Source organism: Theropithecus gelada, chromosome 3 (assembly GCF_003255815.1).
Source record: "Theropithecus gelada isolate Dixy chromosome 3, Tgel_1.0, whole genome shotgun sequence".
Classification (NCBI taxonomy): Eukaryota; Metazoa; Chordata; class Mammalia; order Primates; family Cercopithecidae; genus Theropithecus; species Theropithecus gelada.
This window is the reverse complement of record NC_037670.1, coordinates 98172739-98198391: the sequence shown is the minus strand read 5'-3', so window position 1 is coordinate 98198391 and position 25653 is coordinate 98172739. Positions and strand designations below refer to the sequence as shown.

Below are 25653 nucleotides of genomic sequence, written 5' to 3'. Positions count from 1 at the left end.
AAGCAGTAAGCAGAGTTTTTCTGCATCTAATCTGAAACTAGCCAGTGGACAATTGGGAGACCTGCCTATAGCACGGGAGACATAAGGTACAGAGGAAAACAGCTGTGATAGAGGACAAGTAAATCGAAGAGACTCAGCAAGAGCCAAAATGCAGGGTCCAGCATGGCACTGACTTTTCACCCAGGAAGGCGGTGATGAGGAGCAGCTATGAGGCTTCCACATCACGAGTCACCATTTCAATGGGGAGAAGTGAGAAAATGAGGAGTGTCAGGAAGGACTTCGCTCTGGGGAAACTTTTGTACTGTGTATTGTACTATTTACCTATCAGTTCCACAGTGTTCCATGTGAAGAATGAATAAGCGTAAACATTTTGCAATGAAATCATGCTCGGGTCCTGAATTTATTTGCATCAATTTATGAATTTTTTTGAAATTAAAAGTTCAAATGATTTATGAAGAAAACGAATGATGATGAATTTGCAATGTTGGCCTTTAGAGCATTGATTCACCTAGAGAGTTTCCTATGTATCTGCAATAGCTAAATTTGAAAGCGGGCCTATTATTTGGGTTTAGAGCCCTCTGTCAGATGCTTCTTTTTATCATATATGCTCTATAATCACCACTATAACATTCCACCAAGTTTCAGTTATGCAAGATGAATAAGTTCTAGAGATCCACTGCACAACACTGTTCCTACAGTTAACGATACTGTTTTGTACATGTAAAAAGCTTTTAAGAACGTAGATCTTATGTTAATTGTTCTTACCACCACCACAACAAAAGAGCAGGTGGGGAAATTGTGATGCTTAATATTACCAAAAACAAATCCAGAAAATTTCATCTAAGATTTAGAGGCTTACTTTGTGTTAAGATAAAATAGATACAGAAAAGGCAGTAAATTTTCATTTGTACCTAATTGTTACTAGGTACAAAGCACACCAGGAAAACCTTTTTTTAAAAGAAAAGAAAATTATAGTAGTGATTCCAGAATCTTGGAAAGTGTCATAAATCAGAATTCTTAACTTCAGTATGTAAATATTATTTTTCATTCCAATCTTATATTTTATTATTAAAAAATACCATCACTTATATACAATGTGGCTGTATGGGTTAGAAACAGATGAAGTATATAAAATAAATAAATCTATGGCTATAAGTAGTACATATATATATGTTACAGATTATAAAATGATATTTTTGATACTTAGAGGAAATCAGTATGAGAGTCATAAATATTTTCAGCATATCCATGCATGGTGAATGCTCACTTTAATTATACATATTCATATCTCTTTGTATTAAAGGAACACAAGGCTGAAGGATCCAAAATGACTTTACCATATGTCATTAATTCTCTTTTTCCTCCTTCTTGTTTAGAAAAAAAATAATTTCAAGAGCTTGCCTTAAGAAAGGTCTGCATTCTGATTTAAGCATTTAGAGACAGAAAGGAGCATACTTGTCTCTGATTATTCTACTCAATTCATATTTATACTTGCATGTACACAGTTACATACTATATTATTCTTAAAGTTACAAGATTAGATGGATTCAAAATTGCCTCAATAAAATCTGGCTGAGTTTTCTGATTTGTGAGGTTACCATTGTTTTTGAAACAATATTTACGGTCTAGAAAACCAATTTTTAATAACTTTCAGCTTATTTACTAATACCCAAACTGTATTTATACATACCTTGGTATCATTGATATTATTATTATTATTGCTGGTATAATATCTTTTAAAACTCCATGCATGAATTATTTATAGTCCCCAAAGTTTCATTCTGTTACATATATTACAAAATGGGGGAAAGGTTATTTCATGTTTTTCTCTGTAGATTTTGATGTTTCATGAATGTAATGTGACTCTTTCAACATTTTAATTAAAAGTAAAATTAATTACAATAATACCCTCCAATCTAATGTATTATGTACTTTATTTCAACAATACATTATAAAATTTAGTTAAACTAGGAAATGCACCTGTTTCAAGAAATTCGGTGAGAGTTTTGAGATACTGTATGGAAGCTGAATTTACACTGTTTTGGGAAGACATTCCATGTGGATAAGTGGGATAGTTACAAAAAAATAATTTGAATTAATCTTTATAAACCCAGTGCAACTTAATTCTGTTACCATAATAACCAACCAAGTTTTAGAGTATTTGAAAAATATACATATTCCAGTGGACCATTAATAAGTGAAACATTCACTTCATTATTTCTGGAAATCTCGAATAAATCTTTTATGCTTATGTGTGTTAAAAGTGAAGGAGAGAGGGACAGAGAAAGGGAAAAACACAGACTGAAATGGCAAAAGAGAGCATGAGACACAGAAAATGAGAGAATATTTATCCCTGGGGAACTTATAATGTTATTTCATTAAATAACTTTAATATTCCTCCTACTATAAAATGAGTTAGAAATGAAAGGTCAGTAAATGACAGGTTCTATGATGTAGCCTAAATATTTTTCCTTTCTTGACTAATGTACATATTTCTTTAAAAATTAATATTGGCAGAAATATCAAAAATTTTAAAGTCATTTCTGAGTGAATAGACATTAATATTTAGTTGAAATATTCTTGCTTTCCCATAGAAAATATTTATAATTTTATTAGTTTAAGTAAAACACTTTTGTAAATATATTTTGTTAAAATATATTTTTTTTCTATCGCATGGAAAATTATAACCCTTTAAGGATATTTTTAAAATATACAAATTAATATTTAAAAACTAACTAACAGATGTTAAACAAAAATTATGAGTGGTCATTATTTTAGACTGAATTTCTGCACTAGGCCTCAACAGACCAGACCAAACCAGAATGGAGTCACTGTGCTAAGTGTCATGTAGTCAAACTGAACTTGAAATGGTTCAGTTAAAAAACAAACAGGCCGGACGCGGTGGCTCAAGCCTGTAATCCCAGCACTTTGGGAGGCCGAGGCGGGTGGATCACGAGGTCAGGAGATCGAGACCATCCTGGCTAACATGGTGAAACGCCGTCTCTACTAAAAATACAAAAAACTAGCCTGGCATGGTGGAACCCGGGAGGCGGAGCTTCCAGTGAGCCGAGATCACGCTACTGCACCCCGCTACTGCACCCCAGCCTGGGCGACACAGCGAGAGACTCCGTCTCAAAAAACAAAACAAACAAACAAACAACAAAAAAGGAGATTTGCAGCAACCAATCAGACGGGGCCCAGTTCACCGGAGCTAGCATGATAAGGAAGTCCCCTCTGTTTTGACCCTGTGAGAAAAGTAACTTTGAAATGACCAATCCACCTTTCATTCCTTATTTCTGCTTTCTTTAGCCCTCTTCTGCTTTTAAAGTCAAACTCCTGTGCTCAGTTCACTGGAACACTCATTCTATTCTATAGAATTAGGTGTTACCCAATTCTAGAATTGCAAATATAAGCCAATGAGATCTTTAAACTAAATTTGTTGTAATTTTGTTTTTTGACACCGAAGAACACAAAACACCTTTTAAAAAGTCATTTTCTCTCATCTGTAAGTTGTTTTCTACACTAGAAAGGGAGGGATTTAATTGAACTCAATATTTGCATCCTGTATTTACTGCTACAAATATGCAGTAAAATTTATGGTCATGATACATGAAAGCCCATCTCTAAAAGTACTAATGAATATGCATAAGTTATGTGTGTACTGATATGTGTATATATATGTGTTTGGAAATGCAGTTTAAAATATTACTTGTAAGTTACATGACTAAACATAGAGAATTGACAGACAATTCTGATGTAATGAGTTGAAAATGAAGAGAAAAATACGATACAGTGTCAATTAAAACAAAAGTTACACAGTCTTCCTGATATTTGAAAGAAGTTAAAATGATTCATTCTTATTGCTTCTAATTGGAAAGCACATATATACCATTCATGGTCCAAAATTCATAGTCTATAAAATTAATCTCTAAAATGTAGCAGCACAAGTGATTAGGTTGCTCAAGACTGTTTGACAAATTTGCTGAAATCCATTCTGTCATGTGAATGTTTTTAATATTAACAATTTGAATGTGTTTTTATTTTATACAGATCAGATCATTCCACTGAGTTAGCTTAGAGTGTGAAGTAAGAACGTATTTTGAAAGGAAATACATCTAGACTTCTCTACAGGAAAAAATACTTTGCTTAGGGTCAAATACAAAAGAATAGCTACAAATTAAATGGCACCTGCATCTATATATCTATATTATTTAATATAAATGTAGTAACTACAACTATGTACTAGGAACTGAGTTAGATTCCAGAGATTCAAAAGCAAGGTAGAATTCTTGCCTTTGACTATCTCACTGGCTTAACTGAGAAGGCAGACAAGAAAACACACAGTTCAGGTCACTATAAGATGTTTGAGGGCAGTTAATGTGGACTTGCAGACACATGAGTTGAATCTTGAAGTTTGGGTAAAGTTAATTAGCTGATGAATTGGGGGTTCTGATGTGAGAAGAAATTGAGTGAAGGGTTATTATGTAGGGAGGGTAAATATAGATCCTAGGAGAGTGGTTAGATGACAAATCTTGAAAGCCTGAAGTGATGTACTGTCAGAGGGAATGGGAAAGCGGTTCTTTAGTGAATGGCCTTTTCATTCATCAAGTTAGAGAATAAAAACAGTGTGTAAATTTGGGAAAAGGTGAGAAAATTAGTTTAGTAATAGATATGTGGAATTTGAGATACCCATGGAACTTGTGTTCATGGAGTATTGAAAATAATAAGTTAATTTCCTCCTATGATCTCTCTTTGATAAATAAGGAGCAAGAGAGTGAATCCTGATTATGTATAAAAATTGAGGTTCTCTTTAAGAAAAAATATGCAAAATAAATGTGTATAAACTTATATGAAAGTGATGTATACATAAAAATAAATATATATAATAAAAATCACATTAGATTGTAAATTTAAGATAGCTTACAAACATTACATCAAGGGATCTAGAATTTACAAAGTTCTGTAAATTAATAAACTGTCTAATGCTTTGTTTTTACATTTTTATACGACAATTTTAAATAATATTTGTATTGAGGTTAAAAGATGATTTTCTTTTCCTCTAGAATGATTTATTAAGATATGTTTAAATTGATGATTTATTGGGAATGTTCCACTCAGCTTCACAAGTCATCATTGATAAAGTAAATTTTTAGTATTATTGTAAAATATGTGAAAATCAATATTTGTTTTTTGGTCACAGTCAAGCTGTAAGACTTGCAGGCATTTCAATTTTTTGTTCAATGATTAACCTTAAGTACTCTTTGAATTAATGATATACATTAACCACTGCTATATTAATAACATGATATATTGTGAGTTTTACGTATCTTCATTGATGGCGATATTTCATAGAGATTTATAAAACATATACTTTACACATAAACATGCCTGCTGGTTGTGGAGCTGATATAGCCTGTGCTCTACAAGCACAGGAATAATGATAAATTTAATATCATGTAACTTTCATCAATAATAAAAATTTATAACTGTTTATACAGCATTGTTAACTGTATTCCAGGAAGAATAATGCTTCTGTTTTGATGAAGCATTAAAGAGAACTGAATGGGATGGTTAGAAGAATTTTCCACAGATAAGCTTTGAGCTTTGTACATTTCAAACCTCATTTCTCCCCTACTATACACATATTCTATTAACAGGCAGGCTCTGGACCATTTTTATCAAGACATGTCTTCTGGCTCTTTAAATTTATGTCAGAAAACCAGTGTAAAGTCACACTGGGCAGTGGGGATATGCCTGGAAGTCATTTTTACACCAGGAGAACTAGCAATAACAACCATACACAAAATGATCAGTGAATCACATATTATAAGCCTCAGAATTCAATCATGTAATTGGATCTCATCCTCTTTTAGTCAAATCCTAAAATGCTCATGCTCATTCCAATGCTACTAGTCACTAGGTAAAGTGTGATGAAAAAGGAGTTGGAATGGAGACAGAAGTCTTTTTTTTTTACTGTTTTACTTTTATTTTTCCATATTGATGCCCAATTTTTCTAGTTAGTACCAATACATATACAGGGCATGGGGGAGGGCTCTTAATTATCTTCCATTGATATATTTGCCTCTCTGTGCATTACTACTGAGCTGGCTTAACTAACATTGTTCATAAAAATTCTTGTAGTTAAAATATCCTCTTTTTAAAATATTAAAAACTCAAATGAGAAAGGCAATACAGCCACATTGCTAAGATCCTTCCTATAGTCTTGAAAGGAGTCCTTGCAAGGGAGAGACACCGAAGTTGAAGATTCCTTGCCTTCAAGAGCATCTGCTTCTGTGCACACATCTTACTATAGCGTAATACTGGTCAGAGACCATAATTTAAAATACGACAATTACTCGGGAGACTGAGGCAGGAGAATAGCGTGAACTCGGGAGGTGGAGCTTGTAGTGAGCTGAGTGATCCTCCCACTACATTTCAGCCTGGGTGACAGAGCAAGACTCCGTCTCAAAAAAAAAAAAAAAAAGGATAACTTAATTTCACAGAATTCTAACTATAGGCATAAAGGTAACTAAATGGAAAAAATATGACTCATCAAGAAGAGATAAATAAAAGTAAATAATTTAATTGGAGAATAAAACATTATGAATTCAACAAACATCTGCCATTTTCAGGAAATGACATGTACATAATTGAAGATTAGTATCTTAGACACCAAGATATTTATGATTTTAACAGTTGCAAATATAATTTGTAGCAATTTTATCAAATTTATTATATCCCAAATCCAATTATCTGTCTTTTCGGAGTGTGTTTATTAGGTTAAACTTGTCTTGATTACGAACAACATTGTTATCCAATAATATAATTCAAGTTGTAGATTTCTATATGCTGATTACCTCTACATTAAATTACCTTAAACTTTTATGCTCCTTGAGTTGCAGTTTTTAAATAGAAGAGGAGGGTATATATAAGCAGGAAAAGACTGGCTGAAGGAGTGTTGTCCAGAGAGATTTTTACAGGACTTTATTACTTGAGTTACCTAAAACTTGAGTCATTATTATTATTATTTTGGTACAGAAGGTTCCTGGGTGACTACTGAATCAGTAGAATAACTGAATAATTTATGTGTGTGTGTATATGTGTATGCATGTATACAAGCAATATGATAATTATGGCTTTTATTTTAATTATTAGAATATTAAAATTTCTTTGGATGTGATTATAATTGATGTGAGCAACCAATTTAAAGCACAATTTTTATCAATCAATTCATTACTTTATTAGAAATCATGTTTTTGCCATGATAGTGTGCTTCACCAAAACCTATATTCAAATTATTAAAACAGAAGGAAATCATTGTATCAGTAGTGCTAAACTTTTATACTGATTTTATGAGAGCACCATCACTAATATCTAATGTCTTGCCCTCATCCAAATGAACTTCCAAAAACTTCATTTAGAGTGCATGAATTGAATTCAAATCATCTTTACAACAAAGAGATGTTTCATTTAAAACATTCTGATCACTCTGATATAAAAATGGCATTACTTGATCTTTTGGAAAAGTTCTTCTGCTAATGGAGTCAAGATATTAACAGCTATAACTTCATTAATAATACACCTAAAGAAACTTGGAATTGAAAATGAACACTAATTTTGAAAAGTCATTTGATCTAAACGAAAAGTCATGCTTTAAAGAGTGATATGCAAAGGGACTTTCTGCATATTAAATGATTGCTTTGGGGCAGAGAATTAACAATTAATTTTAAAGCAGATGCTGATGTTTCTTCAGCATAGTTGTGTTTACTGATTTCTGCATAGTCAATGATATCACTAGCGCTCTCATTGCAGATGGTAAATGTTCATAAATATTTCACACAGATTATGTATTCATCAACTCTTTAAGAAACAGAAATTGAGAACTATTTTTGTTTTGAAATTCAGATTATTTTCATTTAAAAGACATTTTATTTTTAAGCTATATTTTGCTGAAAAGTGTTATTGCAAAATAAAAATCTATTATAAAAGTAAATATTTATAAACTATATATTTAATGAAACATAAAACATTGAGGAAGTATATTCAAGCCACTCACTATACGTTCTTGGTAAAACTGCTCATGCTCTTTTTCTCACATACATTTCATGAACATACTAACCTATGATTTGTCAGTATCTCCACAGGCATTGCTGATTGGCATATTTGTGCCCCTTTGCAACTCTCAGAGAGCTCTGCGACCCAGACCACAGCATAATGGACTGGTATAAAAGGGATACCAATTCTTCAAAAGTTGTCACTTGTTTTTGTGTTTAAAAAACGTTGGAAAAGAGTTTATTTTTGGTCACATTTTAGGTATAATGATTATCTATTAAAGTAAGATCTCTGTTCCTTGGACGTGTGTCTTACACATTACAAGAGGATAACATAGCAAAAGCTGGATTTAGGAATTGGAGGGTTGCCAAACACATCATCATCATTCTTTATTGCAATGCATTTATTAATAGCAATACTTAAAATACAAAAGTCCTGGGCAAATGCTAAATTGGGACAGATGCCAGGACACCAGAAATAACCCCAAAGAGTCTTAGGTAAACCTAATTATTATGGTCACAGTAATCCTAAAACCCTGTGTGAACTAGTGCTTCGTACCTTTCTGACATCCGACTGCCCTTCACTCTGTTCTAGTCTCCCTGGCCTTCTTGTTAATGTTTCCCAAACTTGTACAATATTTTTCAGTCGTGATGCTTTTATGCATGCTGCTCTCTCTGCCTTAAAAGCTCTTCTTCAAGATGACAATGAGCTACCTCCTCATCTTCACATCTATACTCAACCAGTCCTTCTCTGTCCACCTCATTTAAAAGAACAACCACAGAATCCTCACCAACAATGCACACTCCTTGTTCACATTCCCTGCTAATATATGTATATTTCACTTGTTTGTTAGTTTAATATATGTTTTCCATCACTAAAATATAAGGCTGTGAGGGCAAGAGTTATTATCTGTTTTGTTCAGAGTAGATTGGCAGTGATAAGATTGTTCCTGATATCTGGGAGCCACTGAATAAATGTTTTGAATCAATTTATCTGGTATGGGTTGTCTTATTTTTACTTATTGGTAAGCTATGATCATTTAACTGCCTGGAGCTGGAGGTAAATTTGAGCCAGTAATTTTACTATGTATGCTTAGATAACAGTAAATGGGAGGATATTTAAGTTAAATATGTTATTAAACACTTAATTCCTATAGAAAAAAATCAGAAACAGATTATTTTAGTTCATTTGTGCTGCTACAAGAAAATAACTGAAACTGGATAATTTATAATGACAGGTATTTATTTCCCACATTTCTGGAGGCTGAGAAGTCCAAGATCAAGACATCAACTGATTTGTTGTCCGGTAAGGCTTATTATCTGCTTCAAAGATGGTACCTTCTTGATGCATCCACTCATGGCAGAGGGATGAATGCTATGTCTTCACATGGCAGTAGAGAGGGAAAGGAGAGAGCTAGTTCCCTTGAGCCATTTTATAAGGGCATTGATCCAACTCATGAGGGTGGAACCCTCATAAGCTAATCATTTACTCATTGCTCCACTTCTTAATATGATTGCGTTCATGATTAAGATTCAACATAAATTTTGGAGAGACACAAGTATTCAAACGATAGCATTCTGCCTCTGCTCTCCCAAAATTTACATTCTTCTGTTATGTAAAATACATCCATTCTATCCCAGGAGCCCTAAAAGTTTTAACAATTTCCAGCATCAACTAAAAAGTCTAGAGTCCAGAGTCTCCTCTCACCATCATCTAAATCACATAGAGTTACCACTCAAGGTACAATTTATTTTGAGGAAAATTCCCCACCAGCTGTGGGCCTGTGAAATCATGCAAGTTAGGTCCTTCCAAAATACAATGGTGGATGATAGAATGGACAATACCATTGAAAAGGGATAAATAGGAAGGAAGAAAGGATTAACAGGTCCCAAGTAAGTCCAATGCCCGACAAAGCAAACAACATTAACTCTTAAAACTGGGAAAAACAAAAACCAAATAACCTGCTTTGACTATGTATCCTGCCTTCTGGACACACTGTGCAGAGTTTAAGCCCCTAAGGCTCCAGAAAACCCCATTCCTTCCGTGGCTTTGCTGTGTGAAGCCCACACTACGTTTCTCACATGTTAGAGTTAAATGCCGACAGCTCTCCCGGGCTGGCTTTACTAGCCTGGAGTCTCAGAGGTGGCCCAGCCCCCATAGCTCCACTAGGCATTGCCCTAGTGGAGGCTCTCTGCAGGGGCCTGAACCATGTAGCAGTTCTCTGCCTGGGGCTTGGGGATCTCCAGGACCTCTCCATCCTTTGAAATCTAGGCAGATGTAGGCATGCCTTCTCAGCTTTTGCACTCTGTGACTGCAGAGTTAGCACCAGCCGGACGCTGCCAACTTTTACCACCTCTGTCTCCTGAAGGGTGGCCCTGGTTGCACTGAGGCTCACTTTAGCCACAGATGGAGTGGCCCAGGAGTGCTGGACCAGAATGTATTGAGCAGAAACTTGAGGCAGCTCTGGGAAGTGAGCCCTGAGATCCCACAGGTGCTCTGAATCCCTCCTTTGAAGCCTTTCCCTCCTCAAGACCCTGACACTATGGGCCTGTGATGGGAGTGGCAGCCTTGAAGATCTCTGAAATATTTTCAGGGCCACTCTTCCATTGTTTTGATGAATAGCATTCTGGATTCCTTCTAGACATACTAATCTACTCATCCAACTTTCACTGGTGACACCCTTGGTGTTTTGTTGTGAACATGCTTTCTCTTTCTTTACAAACTGGTCAGCCTGAGAATTTGTCAAATCCTTAATTTTTGTTTCCCTTTTGATGACAAATTCTGTCATTAATTCATTTCTCTCTTCTTACATCTTACTATAAGCAGTCAAGGGAAGCCATGTCACACCCTCAATACTTTGCTTAGAGGTTTCTTTTAACAAGTATCACACTGTGGTATTTCATCACTCTCAAATTCAACCCCCCACAAAACAGTAGGACATGGATAAAATTCGACCAAGTTCTTTGCCACTTCATAACAAGGATTGACTTTCCCCTGGTTGCGAATAACTTGTTCCTCGTTTTCCTATGAAACCTCATTACAATGGCCTGTCTTATCCATATTTCTAGCAACATTTTGTTCACAACCACGTAGGCAATCTCTAAGACTGAAGCTCTCTCTATGGTCTTCTTTCTTCTTCTTCTCTCCTCAACCTCTCCTCCTTCTCCTCTACCTCCTCTTCCTCCTCCTCTCTCTCCTCTTCCTCCTCCTTTGCCTCCTCCTCTTTCCTCTTTCTCCTCCTCCTCCTCCATATTGTAGCCTCTACCCATTCTATAGCACCATCTACGTTTTTAGGAATTTGTTACACTAGCACCTCAATCCTCAGTACCAATTCTGTCTCAGTCCATTCTGGCAGCTATAACAAACTACTTTAGACTGTAAAGTCTAAAAGTCCATAAAGGGTAATTTATAAACAACAGAAATGGTTTGATTTCACAGGGGTACAGCAGAAGAGCAATTTAGCTCAGGATGGATCCTATCTTGAGTCTCATCCATATCTGATTTAGAAGATACTTAGATGAGACTCCGGATTAGAGATTTTTGAGTCGGTATTAAAACAAATTAAGACTTTGGGGGCTATCGGGATGGAATTAATTTAATTCATCTGTATGTAAGAAGAACATGAATTTTGGGGGATCCAGTCCAGAATGCTTTGGTTTGAACATTCATATGTCTCCAAAATTAATGCTTAAACTTAGTGCCCAATGCAATAGTATTAGGAGGTGGGGTACTGAGGATGCGATTAGGTGATGAGGACTCTGCGCTTATGAATGGGATTAGTGCCTTCATAAAGGGGCTTGAGGAAACTAACCAGCTGTTTTTCTACCCTTCTGCCTTCTGGGGACTCAGCATTAATTCCCTCCAGAGGATGAAGCAAGAAGACACCACCTCGGAAACAAAAAGTGAGCCATTAGCAGATACCAAATCTCCTGGTCCCTTGATCTTGGACTTCCCAGGTTCCAGAACTGTGAGAAATACATTTATTTTTATTTTTTGTAATTAGCCAGTCTAAGGGATTCTGTTATAGCAGCCAGAACAGAATAAAACACAAGTTAAAGCACATACACAAATATGAACCGGGCATTTCAAATGGCCAATTCAGAACGTGTTTGTTTCTTTAGAGTGTTTCAGCAATTTTGATAGGCAATAGTCTTTAAACAGTGACACGTAGATCTCTAGTCTAATTGCTATTTGGCCTTTGTTGGTGAGAGAGATAATAAAAATTAGACTTTTCAACATCTTTAAAATCATAGTGCATTTGTGGATGCATGTAAAAGGTGACTAAAACCTACTATGACTCAAGGGGGGAATTTGTGTGAAAGACAAGCAATTACGTGACTTTATTAATTGTGGTAACATATTTTTGTTACTTTTATTAATCTGTAGATCTTTAATTTAGAAGCATGAATCAATTTTCAAACTCTATCACTCCAGTGACCAATGCAGAATCAGAATTATGCTTACACATTTAATTGGGGGAGAGCTTGCAGAATCATCTGCATTTTATTTTATGATTAATCATAAGAAGGACAGAGTTGAGTGCTTCACTTTTATATTAGTAAAGAAAAATTTTTATTTTTGAAATTTGCAAAAGCGCTCAATTAAATTTTGATGAACATTTCCTTAGCCTTTTGAAGATTCTCTTCATTTCTGTGTCATAATTTCATAACAAGAAGCATATGTAAAAGGTCATAAGCTCGGATTCAAGAGAGATTTTACTTAAATAAAATATGGTAGAAATTTGGTTATATAAAATGATATTTTAAATTAAGAAGGTAATGAAATCTGTGGAGTCTGTTATGCATTTTCTAAATTATACATTTATTTTAATAGGAGAATGTATTCCAAAGTTTCACTATAGAAATATGCATGATATTTGAAATATGTAAATCTGTAGGTTGACTGTTGCATTATAGTTTTAAAATATGTGTCTTTTGTATTTAGTTCAGGTAGATAAAAGCAAAGATTTCTAAGAGGAGCTTTCTCACAAACAATTAATTATTCTTAATTATCCTGATCAATCTGAAAAATAATTTACATATTTTAAAGTTAACTTGTATTTTATTTCAATTCAATAAGTACTTCCTATTTCTCACTTAAAATTTTAGAAATAATGTGAGAATAGGCCATCTGTATTTTCATGAAGATTAGACTCAGAAGGGGAAAAGTAATGTCACAAGTATACAAAAAACTTGATATGAACTTTTCATAAGTCACATTAACATGTGAAGTTGGTGTACAGCTAGAGCTATACATACGTATTTTAATGTAGTGAAGGAAAACATATTGCTATGTAAAACCCAACAGTAATTTATATTTTATATTTCATCTCTTCTAGCTAACCTATACCTCCAAATAATGTATTCAATTATATCACAACATGTTCCATTAGGAAGGAAACAATGATTTGAAATAGACTATTGTTTCAGACACCTTGAAACAGAATAGTCAGGATCAGGGAGAGATGATTTATATAAAGAGATAGAATGGAAACACATAATACACACCCATTTCTGTTTTAAAAATAATTAAAGGTAAAAATGAAATGCCCAATAAGTTTCAGTATTTGCCAGAAAGTTTAGATTAGGAATAGTTTTAGTTCAAGAAAGTTATTTCCTCTTATAAACAAAGTTTTTGAAAAAAATAAAGTTGGGATAAAAGAAGAGTTGTATACCAAAATCATACATCAATCTGGTGTGGTAAAAAGGAAAAAAAAATTTAAAAGAATTTGGAAGAATGAATAACTGCAGGTTTAAAGTGATAGATAAAATGCATACTACACTTAAAAGAGTATGCATTCAAAAAATCTATTGTTAGCATTGGAAAATTAATAAACTAGAAACAGTGATAAAACTAAAATGTATAAATCACCAAGGGTATCAGAGTAATAGGGAGACTTTATGAAATAGAGCAACTTCTAAAGCCATACATTAAAAGGGAATCACTGCAATAGGACACTCTTAGCATGATGAGGGGCAATACAGCTAGAAACAGGGTTGGGAGGAGATCAGTCACTGGGTTCAAAGAAAGGACAACATCATAGCCTGGTCAGAGTCCCCATTCTGAGCAACTACCTGTGGCATTTGCCTTTAGGATAAACGAAGACTAGCTCTCTAATAGAAGTCTGAGTCTGACACTAGGGATGCAGTGTGGGCATCAGTATCAGAGGCAAACAGGACATTCTCATGGTGATCAAGATGAAGCTAAAAGTTCAACACAAATATTTAACTTCATTTTTTAAAACAAACTTTTGACATTGAATATTTTCAGCCAGGCAATTCTACCCATAGCCACTGATTCCATAAAAATATTTGAACATACTTTCAAGAATATGCAGATAAATTGATAGATATTGATGTAGCATATTTGGTAATAATTGTAAAACACAGGCAATCTAAATATTCATCAGTAATGTGATGGCCCACATAATTATGGAATATGCAGCAGTTAGAAAAATGAAACTGATCAATATCTACTGAAATGGAACAATGTGTATCACCTGCTTTAGAGTACAGAAAGGAAGTTGCAAGCCAATATAAAATCTATATTCTGTTATGTAAAAAACTATCTACCTATCTTTCCAACATATATGTGTGTGTGTGTGTGTATAAATATAGTATAGACAGACAGGAATATGCTCATTTACATGTTTGTATTAGATTGTTTGGTAAGATACACCAAACAATCACTCCTAATTTCTGAGGAGTAGTAGTGCTCAAAGTGGGACCGTTAAATTTTTTTCTAAATAATATTTATTGTAGTGTAGGCTTTTTACAGTTACATATATTACTTTCATTTTTAAAATATGTTAAGATAGAGCAGAAGATAATAGGATGCCTAGAATTGAAAGAGTAGAAGGAAACATGTAGTACGTATTTAAAGGGTAGTAGGAAAAACGTGAAATGAGAGAACAGGGCTAAAATCAAATTTATTCCAATGTATTTACATAGAGCTACACAATAGTCATGTTTTTATTAATTATTAATTCATATTTGTACAAATAATATGGATAATAAGCCACATTCATTGAGGACATGCTATGCGGTAAGCACATTGTTATTTGCTTCATAGGCATTATCCCATTTAACTTCACAACTATCCTACAAGGCAGGCACAAATGCTCATTTTACAGATAAGATAATGAAGTCACACAGAGGTTAAACTATAAGGCTTGTAATTAGCAGAGCCATTTGACCTCTTGTTTAACTATGAAATACAGGAAAATCCTGGATTAACTTAGTTTGATTCAACTTACAGGGGTCTTGGAATGGCAACAGTTTTGAATGCACAATATCCTAATTCTACAGAAGAGCTACTTTTTTGAATTCCAGAGAATATTAAAGGACAAGAAAAAGAGCCATTCTGACTGAGCTTCTGAGTTTACAATACTTTACTTTTGCGTGGCTTTATCTATATGGGGACTTCCTGGATGCAGCCAGCTCACTTAGCCAACAGTCTGATCATGATCCTCTAGATTCTGGAGTGTGGAGCTTGACAAAGACATTGTTCTGAACTGAATTTCTGTGGTGAGCCTGTCATCTACAGGAAGGAGGTTCTGCAGACTGCTGCTCAGCATTGGGAAACTGATCCCAGACAGCAGGCAGCAAAGCAGTAGAAGAAAGAGCTGAATATAATACTGAAAGCTATGCTAATTAATTATACTTTATGAATGTATTTTTTGTATCAGACACTATGGTACAAATTTTATTCTGAGTTTTTAAAAGCATACAATTAAAATATTTGGTTTCTGGTTCCTGAGAATGAGATGTAAGACTTATTTTAAATCAACGGCTTTTTAAAAAAAATATGAAGCATGCATAAAGCTTATAGAGCTTCTGTCCACTTCATGTGGTCTAATGTTTACCCTCATGTTGATAGAAAGAAAAGAGGTCAATGAAAGAAAATGACATTAATTATTTAACTAAATCAAGTTAATGATGATTTGTATAGGTGCATACTAGTGACATCAAAAGTATACATTTATGTTTAAAAATATATTTTATTTTACTAGATCTTACCTGTTAACAATGAAGTATGTTATAAGAGAGTAATAGCGATTAGATTTTGTAAGTAATAAATCATAAATTATTTTTTCATTAACCCATTTATGCTGGAGGTTGCAATTTTTAAAATTTAACTTGAATTTAAAAATCAGATCTCAGTGATGACCTTGAGCTGTAGGATATAAATAACTCCTACATGCTTAGTGTTCCAGTAATGGAACACTAGGCATAAATGGGCTAACTAGCTTACTTTCTCTCTCTCTTTTTTTTTTTAATATATATAAGAAGTACAAAAAAGAGAGTGGTTCTTCAAATACATGGTGTGGCAGTGTTCAAACTAACATTCAGCTAGTTTCTCTCTCTGTGTGTGTGATTATTATCATTATTAGTACAATAAGGAGCATTACTTCACCATATTTAGAAAGAAGAAAAATCTGCTAGAAATTGACTATTTGGAAAAACAGTATTTGCACTGGTTTCTCTTATGTAGTTGATATTTCATTTTTATGTACTAATATGCTGCTGTATTCAAATAACATTATTTCTAGATATGTCAGGCAGCTTATTTAATTAATTAACATTAATTGAGTTAATGGTAATAATATTATTCTTGGACTTACCCTGGCATTGGTCCATTTCCAGCAAGACTGTAAACCTGACGAGGATTTAGTAGATACTGGAATTTTCTGTAAATTCTATAAAAGTGAAAATATGGGAAAAAATTCAATAATATTCAACACTTTTAAAATAAGTAATGTCTCTCAGTGTTATAAATATATATAGTTGCAATTAATTATATAATTTAATAAAAGATTCTATCAATTTACTAAATTTTGAATCAATAATATCAGAAGTCCAACAGCTCAATAGGAACTAAGGGTTTTTTAAAAGGTTTAGTTGTCACTATTAAGGCAATATAGTTCATAAGTTAGAAATATTGCTTGCATCCTTAATATGCATGTGAATTTAGAATATTCTCTAACCCTCTTTTGAACATTATTTAGCTAATTGGATTTCAAATAAATACATATTTTTAAAATATTTCAGTATAAAATTGCTTAAATATCTTCTCTCAATAAATCCTTGTGAATACTTTGTCCTCTACAGATCTCTAATAGATCTGAAAATTATCTATCGTCTATATGAAATGGGATGGTATATTGTATATATGTACATGTAAGCAAAGAATGTAGCCTCATCTGGCCTAATCATTTCATATAAACAAGATCTTAACCAGTCATCTCACAAAATTGCTAAACTGTCTTAGCAGCATGTATTAAATAATTTTTTTTTCTGAAAGAAAACAATGTTTATAAATAAATGCAATAAAAAATGTTTCTATGCATGCACATATCTCACATGGTATGAATGCTTAGACAAATACTAAAAGTAAAGAGATAAAGAGTACATCAAAAAGTTAATTTATCACAATCAGTTAGGCATTATTCCTGGGATAAAAGGTTGGTTCAACATACACAAATCAATAAATGTGATTCACCACATAAACAGAATTAAAAGGCAAATCCATATAATTATCTCAACAGATGCAGAAAAAGCATTTAATAAAATACAAAATCATTTCATTAAAAATAAAATCCTCAATAGACTAGACATCAAAGAAACATCCCTCAAAATGGTAAAAGCCATCTATGACAAACCCACAGCCAACATCGTACTGAACGAGCAAAAGCTGGAAGCATTCCCCTTCAGAACTGGAACAAAACATGCCCACTCTCACTACTCCTATTCAACATAGTTCTGGAAGTTCTAGTTAGAGCAATTAGACAAGAGAAAGAAATAAAAGGTATCCAAATAAGAAAATAAGTCAAGCTCTCTCTTTTCACTGATAATGATTCTATACTCAGAAAACTGTCAAAATTCCACCAAAAGGCTGCTAGAACTGAAGAATTTTAGCAAGGTTTCAGGACACAAAATAAATGTATAAAAATCAACAGCAATTCAATAACATCCTGGCAGAGTCAAGTCAAGAATACAATATCATTTACAATAGCCACACACACACAAAATGAAATACCTAGGAATACAACTAAACAAGGAGGTGAAAGCACTCTACAAGGAGAACTACAAAGCACTGCTGAAAGAAATCAGAGATAACACAAACAAACGAAAAAAGAAAAAAATTCCATACTTATGGAAGAATCACTATCGTTAAAATGGCTACTCTGCCCAAAGCAATTTACAGATTTAACACTGTTTCTAGGAAACTAGCAATGTCGTTCTTCAAAGACTTAGAAAAAAAGTCTTCTAAAATTCATGTGTGACCAATAAAAGAGCCTGGATAGCCAAATTAAGCCTAAGCTAAAAAGAACAAAAATGGAAGGATCACACTATAAGGCTACAATTACAAAAACAGCATGGTACTGGTACAAAATCAGACACTCAGGCCAATGGGACAGAATAGAAAACTCAGAAATATAGCTACAAACCTTCACCTGATCTTCAACAAGGCCAACAAATATAAACAATAGGGAAAGGACTTCCTATTCAATACATGTTACTGAATAGTGGGCTAGCCATATGCAGAAAAATGAAACTGGACTCTTATTTTTCACCACATACAAAAATTAACTCAACATGGATTAAAAATTTAAATGTAAGACCCCAAACCGCGTTTCTAAAAGAAAACCTAGGAAATATCCCACTCGACATTGGCCTTGGCAACACATTTTTATTAAGTCCTCAAATTGCAACAAAAACAGAAATTGATTAAGCTACAGAGCTTCTGCACAGCAAAAGAAACCATCAACAGAGTAGAGACAACCTGTAGAATGGGAGAAAATATTTGCAAACTACTCATCCAACAAAGGCATAATATCCAGAATCTATAAGGAACTTAAATCAATGAGAAAAAAGCAACAACAAATAGCCCCATTAAAAATGGGCAAAATAAATGAACAGACACTTCTTAAAAGACATACAAGCAGGAAACAAACATATGCAAACATGTTCATCATCACTAATCATCATAGAAATGCAAATTAAAACCACAATAAAATACCATCTTACACCAATCAGAATGGCTATTATTAAAAAGTCAAAAACCAGTGGATATTGGCAAGGCTGCAAAGAAAAAGAAATGCCTCTATGCTGTTGTTGTGAATGTAAATTAGTTCAGCCATTGTAGAAAATGGTTTGAATATTTTTAAAAAAACTTCAAACAGATCCAGCATTCAACCCAACAATCCCATTATTGGGTGTAAACTCGAAGGAAAACACACCATATACCAAAAAGATACATACACTTCTATTTTCATTCCCGTTCCATTCACAAGAGCAAAGACATGGAATCAACCTAGGTATCCATCAATGGTGGGCTGGATAAAGGAAATGCCATACATATATAGCATGGAATACTACACAGTCATTACAAAAGAATGAAATCATGTCCTTTGCAGCAATGTGGATGGAGATTTAAGTGAATTAACACAGAAACAGAAAACCAAATACTGCATGTACTGCATGCAACGTTAAGCAGGAGTTAAACATTGAGAACACACAGACATAAACATGGGAACAATAGACATGGGAGACTACCAGAGTGGGAAAAGAAGGAGTGGAGGAAGATATGAAAAAAACTACCTGTTGGGTACTATGCTTGCTACCTGAGCATAATATACTCATGTAACAAACCTGCACATGTACCTTCTGTATCTAAAATAAAAGTTGAAATTAAAAAGATATTTTTTAAGTTAAGGGATATATTTAGGTTACTAAATTGGTTTTATACACATATGAAAATATGATTATATATTTTATAAACACTTTCTTATAATATTTACTGATAAAATTCTCCAAATTCAGTATGTAATATCAGCTTATATCACCTAGAGTTGTTCTCAATACCCTCTTTTCCCTGGCACATGAACTTACTAGTGGACAATTCTGTGTCTTCCTAAAAGAAAACCTAGGAAATACCCTATCTAATGTTGTCCTTGGCAACAAACTTTAAAAAATGCCTATCAAACCTGGCTATTCTATCCCACTGCGTTAGTTAAGGTCTTCAAGTTCTTTCACCAGCTTTATAAAATTCTTGGCAACCCAGCCCTCCTCTATACTATTGTCTAAATACAGTCATGCCTTATCCATGATGTAAAGTTTATGCCAGTGTCCAGTTGTTCACAATATAAAATTCAGACATTGTCACAATTCAGCCACACTTTATCTCTCATCTTTCCCCTCTTTCTCTTTACAATGTCATCCTGGTAAATTCCTCTTGGTTGACACCCTGCCATTTCACAAGTCTGTCTTTCTCCTTCTTTCATCGGGCAAACATCTATCATATAAGAAACAATACAAAAGCTACTTCTTCTCTAAAGACTTCTTGGTCTTCAGAGATAGTTATCTCTTTCTCTGAACTTCAATAGAACTTTTATTTTAAACATTTCTAGTTTAACCTGTAATATATAGTATTGCAATAGATCTATTTATGTCCCTGCCTCTCTGCATGACTGTGCCTTATGCCTCTTATTCCCAGTCACTAGCAGAGTTTGGATTCAACTCAGTGTTGCTGCCTGAACACATATGTGAACATTTTCAGACTTATTGACTGATATGGAAAACTTTATGTGGATTTATGATTCTGTGACCTTTTGCAACTTGTCTAACATCAAAGTTAAAAAAGCCAAGAAATTTGGAAAAGAAAACACTGAATGGAATCACCTTGTGAAAGGTGCCTCTAATGCAGGCAGAAAAATTATGTTTGCATTCAAAACAGATCACCTTTAAAACATATTTACATTACATTTGACTTTGCGTGGTCCCAGTCAATGAATAAAGAACAAAACACAAGTGGATGTGTATAGAGAAGAGTTCAAAGTTGAAGCCTTCAGTAAGTTTAATTTCCTTAAGATTTTAGTGTAACTATACATATGTATATGTATTTTTTTAATTTAGGGAAAATTATTTATATGTACTGGCAGAAAGGGAAAGCAAATATTCAATTAAGGGTCATTCTACATGATTCCTATTATCTTAATTTGAGATATTATCTTAATTTTCTCTTCAAGCTTCAATTTTCTGTAATTTCCAATGTGGATTTAAGTCTCATCTAATTATTTGTGGAACGTTTTCTTTTTTGTTCAAGCTATCAATAATATATATAGCTAACAGACCGTAAGTAGTAAAGAAGAAAGTAATTTCAGCATCATTATTTAATTATTATTTTATGAGTAAAACTATTCCCTTTAATAAAGCATTGGGAATATTTTTAATTATTAAAACATTATTTATTTAAAATATTTTCTATCATGTTTACAGGTGTAAAATATAACTAGATATTGATGAAAAGAAAAAAATCTTATACTTTTTATTTTATTTTATTTTATTATTATTTTTGAGACAGAGTCTCACACTGTCACCCAGGCTGGAGTGCAGTGGCACGATCTTGGCTCACTGCAACCTCCCAGGTTCAAGCGATTCTCCTTGCCTCAGTCTCCCAAGTAGCTGGGATTACAGGAGCCCATGACCATGCTCAGCTAATTTTTTTGTATTTTTAGTACAGACGGGGTTTCACTATGTTGGCCAGGCTGGTCTCATATTCGTGACCTCATGATCCACCCACCTCAGCCTCCCAAAGTGCTCGGATAAAAATCTCACACTCTTTAAAGCAACAATGTTTCGTTGATTCAATAATGAAAAGCATTCTTCATTTCATGGAAAGAAAGCTAGAAATTTAAATGGTAGAAAAAATTACTTTTTTCATGGAAACATTTCAACTTTGCTATTTGGTGAACTACAAAGGAAATTTGTTATACTATTGTCATGTTTGTTATGAGTGCTTTCATCTGCTTGCTTATTTTGGTTGAGATTAGGAGAGGTATCTAAAAAGCATTAAGGCAGGTATAACTGCATTTTTGTTCATGAATGTCATGTTTAGTAAGACATAAGATTTACTCTTCAATGTAGTGATTTTTATATTTGTATTAAATAATGTAATTTAATCATTCATTCATTACAAAATAAAATGTTATCAGCCAGAATGCTGAAATATCTGATAATGCAACTCATTAGTATTCAGATTAAATATATTGTACTTCTCCAGGAAATATGGCATCATGTTCTCCAAAAAGCACATGAATAAAATCATTATAATATATTTTGCCTAGGAGTTGGGTATAAATTCTGTTCCTCAGTACTGAGTTATGATTTACCTGGATTCATCTTGGTAACCATTTAGAGAACCAGTTTTCATTCAACAGTATTTATGAAGCCAGACTCTCTGTTAGGTGATAGGGGTGATAGGTGGGGTAGAGATAATTCAAACACCTGAGCTATAATAATAAAAATAGTTACAAAAGGCCATTGTATTAAAATTTCAATCCTAAAAACAAGATCATATAAACATATTACATGCTAGCATCATTTATTTTGCATTAAAATTAGCAGACAGGAATAATTGTTTTTAAGCATTTTTACATCATCGTTTTGTCTATTTTTTTAACATATATGTGAAATAGACACTAAAATTAGTTTAAAAACATACCGTTCTCCTTGTTTTCCACCACTTTTGGGGTTCACAAAAACTAAAAGTGGGTGAGTACCAGGCACAGGAGTGATCTATAAGAAAAGTTATATATATGGAAAAATTATTAGGCCTATTATATATGAATAAGACTCCTTGTTATTTCTAAATTATAAAATACCAATACGCAATTTCAATAATATTACTTTCTGCAATGTGTGTGTGTGCGTGTGTGTGTGTGTGTCTGTGTGTGTGTGTGTGTGTGTGTGGTGTGTTCAACAGGAAAACTTCCTCTACAAAGAAAGGCATGCCTATCTAGGTAGAGGGCAGAGGGGAAGGCAGTCAGGAAGAGGGAATAACATTTGTAATTCCCGTAAGATGAAAACAAAAGTTACAATTTTCAGATAGTAAGTGAATGAGCCAAAATAAAGCAGAATTCGAGGGAAAAGGGATGAGAAGCAAAGAAGGAGATCAGCTTATAGAGAGCCCTCCTTTTATGCAGGAGTCCTAAGTGAGAGTTTTGAGGCATATGCGGAATCCATCTTCCCAACCACCTGTGAACTAGAAAGAAACTCAATAAGATTCTTTGAGGTCCCTTTTGGCCTAAGAGTCCTTATCTACACAATTTGTTCAGTGCCTTCTTTTCCTGCTTGCTGAATAGGTTGCTAGTTAATCAAGTCTATCTGCTAAATAGAGTCCATTAACTATTGATCTGTCTTTCAGGTAACAGGAATTGACTTGACTGTACATCATGTGCTACTGCTTTCATCACAACTCAGCTCTCAGTTGAACAAGAAAGGCAAAGTTGCTGTCCTAATGGAGCTTATATTATAGTGGAGAAATATGCAATAAACAAATACATATTTAGTAATGAAACACGCCACGATGGGAAATAAAGCAGGTAAGGTGATGGCACGTATTTGTATGGGTAGAGTTGTTTTACATAGGGTGGGAAAAGACAAGTGTTGTCTATTACCTGAGTCCAATGTTAAATAATAGACTTTTAAAAATAAAAGTATTCCTATTCAATGTAACCCTATATAACTCCCATCTAAATACAGTTTGATGAAAAAAAAATTTAATAACAAAAGTATTCAGCTAATTGTGTCCTCTAAATACTAAGTGGAACAGTTTTGGATCAATCTGCTTTTTTGAAAGTAGATTCAAATTATCTTTACTGCAGTGTTATTTCTCCCCTAGAAAGTATTCTTAAATATTTAATGAGACAATTAAAAACACTAATTTTTACCATATCATGCCCTTCCTTCCTGCCTGTTTAACTATATAAGTTAAAATATTCTACTAACATATTTTCCTCCACTTATTTAGTAAAATGGCATTTTTCTAATGAGAATAGGCAACAGGGAAATGTTAAAATCTTCACATTACCAAAATGGGAAGACTGAGTGAGATACTCGTAATTTTTCTATTCGTATCCAACTAGCTCTCATTATAATTTACTGTGTCTGCTTCTATTTTACTTTCCATTGCAAAGAAGACAAAGTTTTTTTCTTCCTAATTTGTCTCTAATTCAGCTGGGAGAAGGATAAGCAGGAGAAACTTCTGCACTAACTTCCCAGGTCTCCCCTGAACCAAATGTGTGCTATCAATTAATGTATATAAAGTGCCTATCATCTTTAAGCCATGGTGGCTCAGATTGCAATGGGTACCCCTTCCTCCCATTAAAAACTAAAATGAAAAAAAAAAAGAAAAACCACCAAAAAAAAACTATATTTAAAAACCTGCATTCGATCTTCATTATTTCTCATCCTATTACAAGGCTGAAACTCCTAACGTTTTCATAAGCAAATACACAATAATAAATAGATGTAGTTTTAGTTGACTTTTTAGTCAATTTGAATTGTTTCTAAGTAGAAATGGGAATCTCAAGGTAAATAGGTTTTTAAGCATGAGCAAAGTATTAAATCTGAACCCCAAATACTCATTAGGATGAGTTTTCCTTTTCTCCCTAAAGTCAACATTTATTTTATAACTATATGAGATTATATAAAAATTCATACTGAGTCCAACATATCAAATTATTTTCAAACTATGCTTTGAAATGTCTTTCTGAGATATTTAATTGTTAGAATATCTATAGACATCACTATAAATTATTAAGTAAAGGGGAATTAAAATTGTGTTTTAAGTTATATACTGTCATGAACAAATATCCCACTGGAATAGATTATAGTCTGTAAGGCATCTCAAAATAAAATACAAAATCTTGATGTAATTTTTAGGAGTAGTTAAATGGAAAAACAGATTAAATGTACTTGAAAAATCAGTGAATTTAAAGAACTTAGAACAATGACGATATTCCACAAGTGGCAAATGTTGAATATTCAATATGGATATACAGGAATAATATCAATCAATTAGCAACCATTATTTTATATAATATTTTTCTCATTATTGAGTATGAGTTCATTTTCAGACAGTCCTAACATATAACGTATGAGATAAGTAAAATTGTAGATCTTATTATATGCAGTCTTTCAATTAGTTAATTTGATCTGCTTGATTGCAGATTCTGGTTTTCAGAGAGGTCACTCAGGTAAGAACTATCTTTGCATTGTATTGCAATGCAAAACATATCTACTGATAAAATGAATATAAATAGTTTTATTAGTTTCTGAAACTCAGTACATCTGATATTTGTGAATAAAGTTTTATGGAAATATCTTACATTAATATTTTTTACATTTTACAGTAATATTTTTATTTTTTAATCTCAAATTTACAGAAAAGTTGCAATGACTCTATAATTAACTTTTTCCCTCAGCCACTTGAGAGTAAGTTGCCAAAATTCTGCTCCATCACTACCACTCCCATTTACATGACTATTTCCTACATATGGAAACATTCTCATATACACATATATACATATATACACACACAAACACACACCACACACACACACAATACAACCATCAATAACAGAAAATTAATATGATTCTGGACTAGTTTTGTGGAAAAAAACTATTATTAGGACAACTGATGAACCCTAAATGGGATCTGAGGTACCAATGTAGTTAGGTACCAATTTATATTGAAGCTTACTAATTCTCTTTTGAACTGTATCTAATCTGTCTATGAATTTAGAAATGTCACTTT

General features: G+C 33.3%; 1 protein-coding gene across 18 annotated transcripts in view; it reads right to left on the bottom strand.

Annotated features, from left to right (window-relative positions):
- Positions 1–25653, bottom strand: part of DGKB (diacylglycerol kinase beta) — an 837327-nt gene that overhangs the window by 446665 nt on the left and 365009 nt on the right. For all 18 annotated transcript variants that reach the window (XM_025380374.1, XM_025380383.1, XM_025380380.1 and 15 more), the window contains 2 exons: positions 22558–22631; positions 16676–16750 (listed from right to left, as the gene is read on the bottom strand). In XM_025380374.1, the coding sequence (XP_025236159.1) occupies positions 16676–16750; positions 22558–22631 (149 nt within the window). The remainder of the gene's footprint in view (positions 1–16675; positions 16751–22557; positions 22632–25653) is intronic.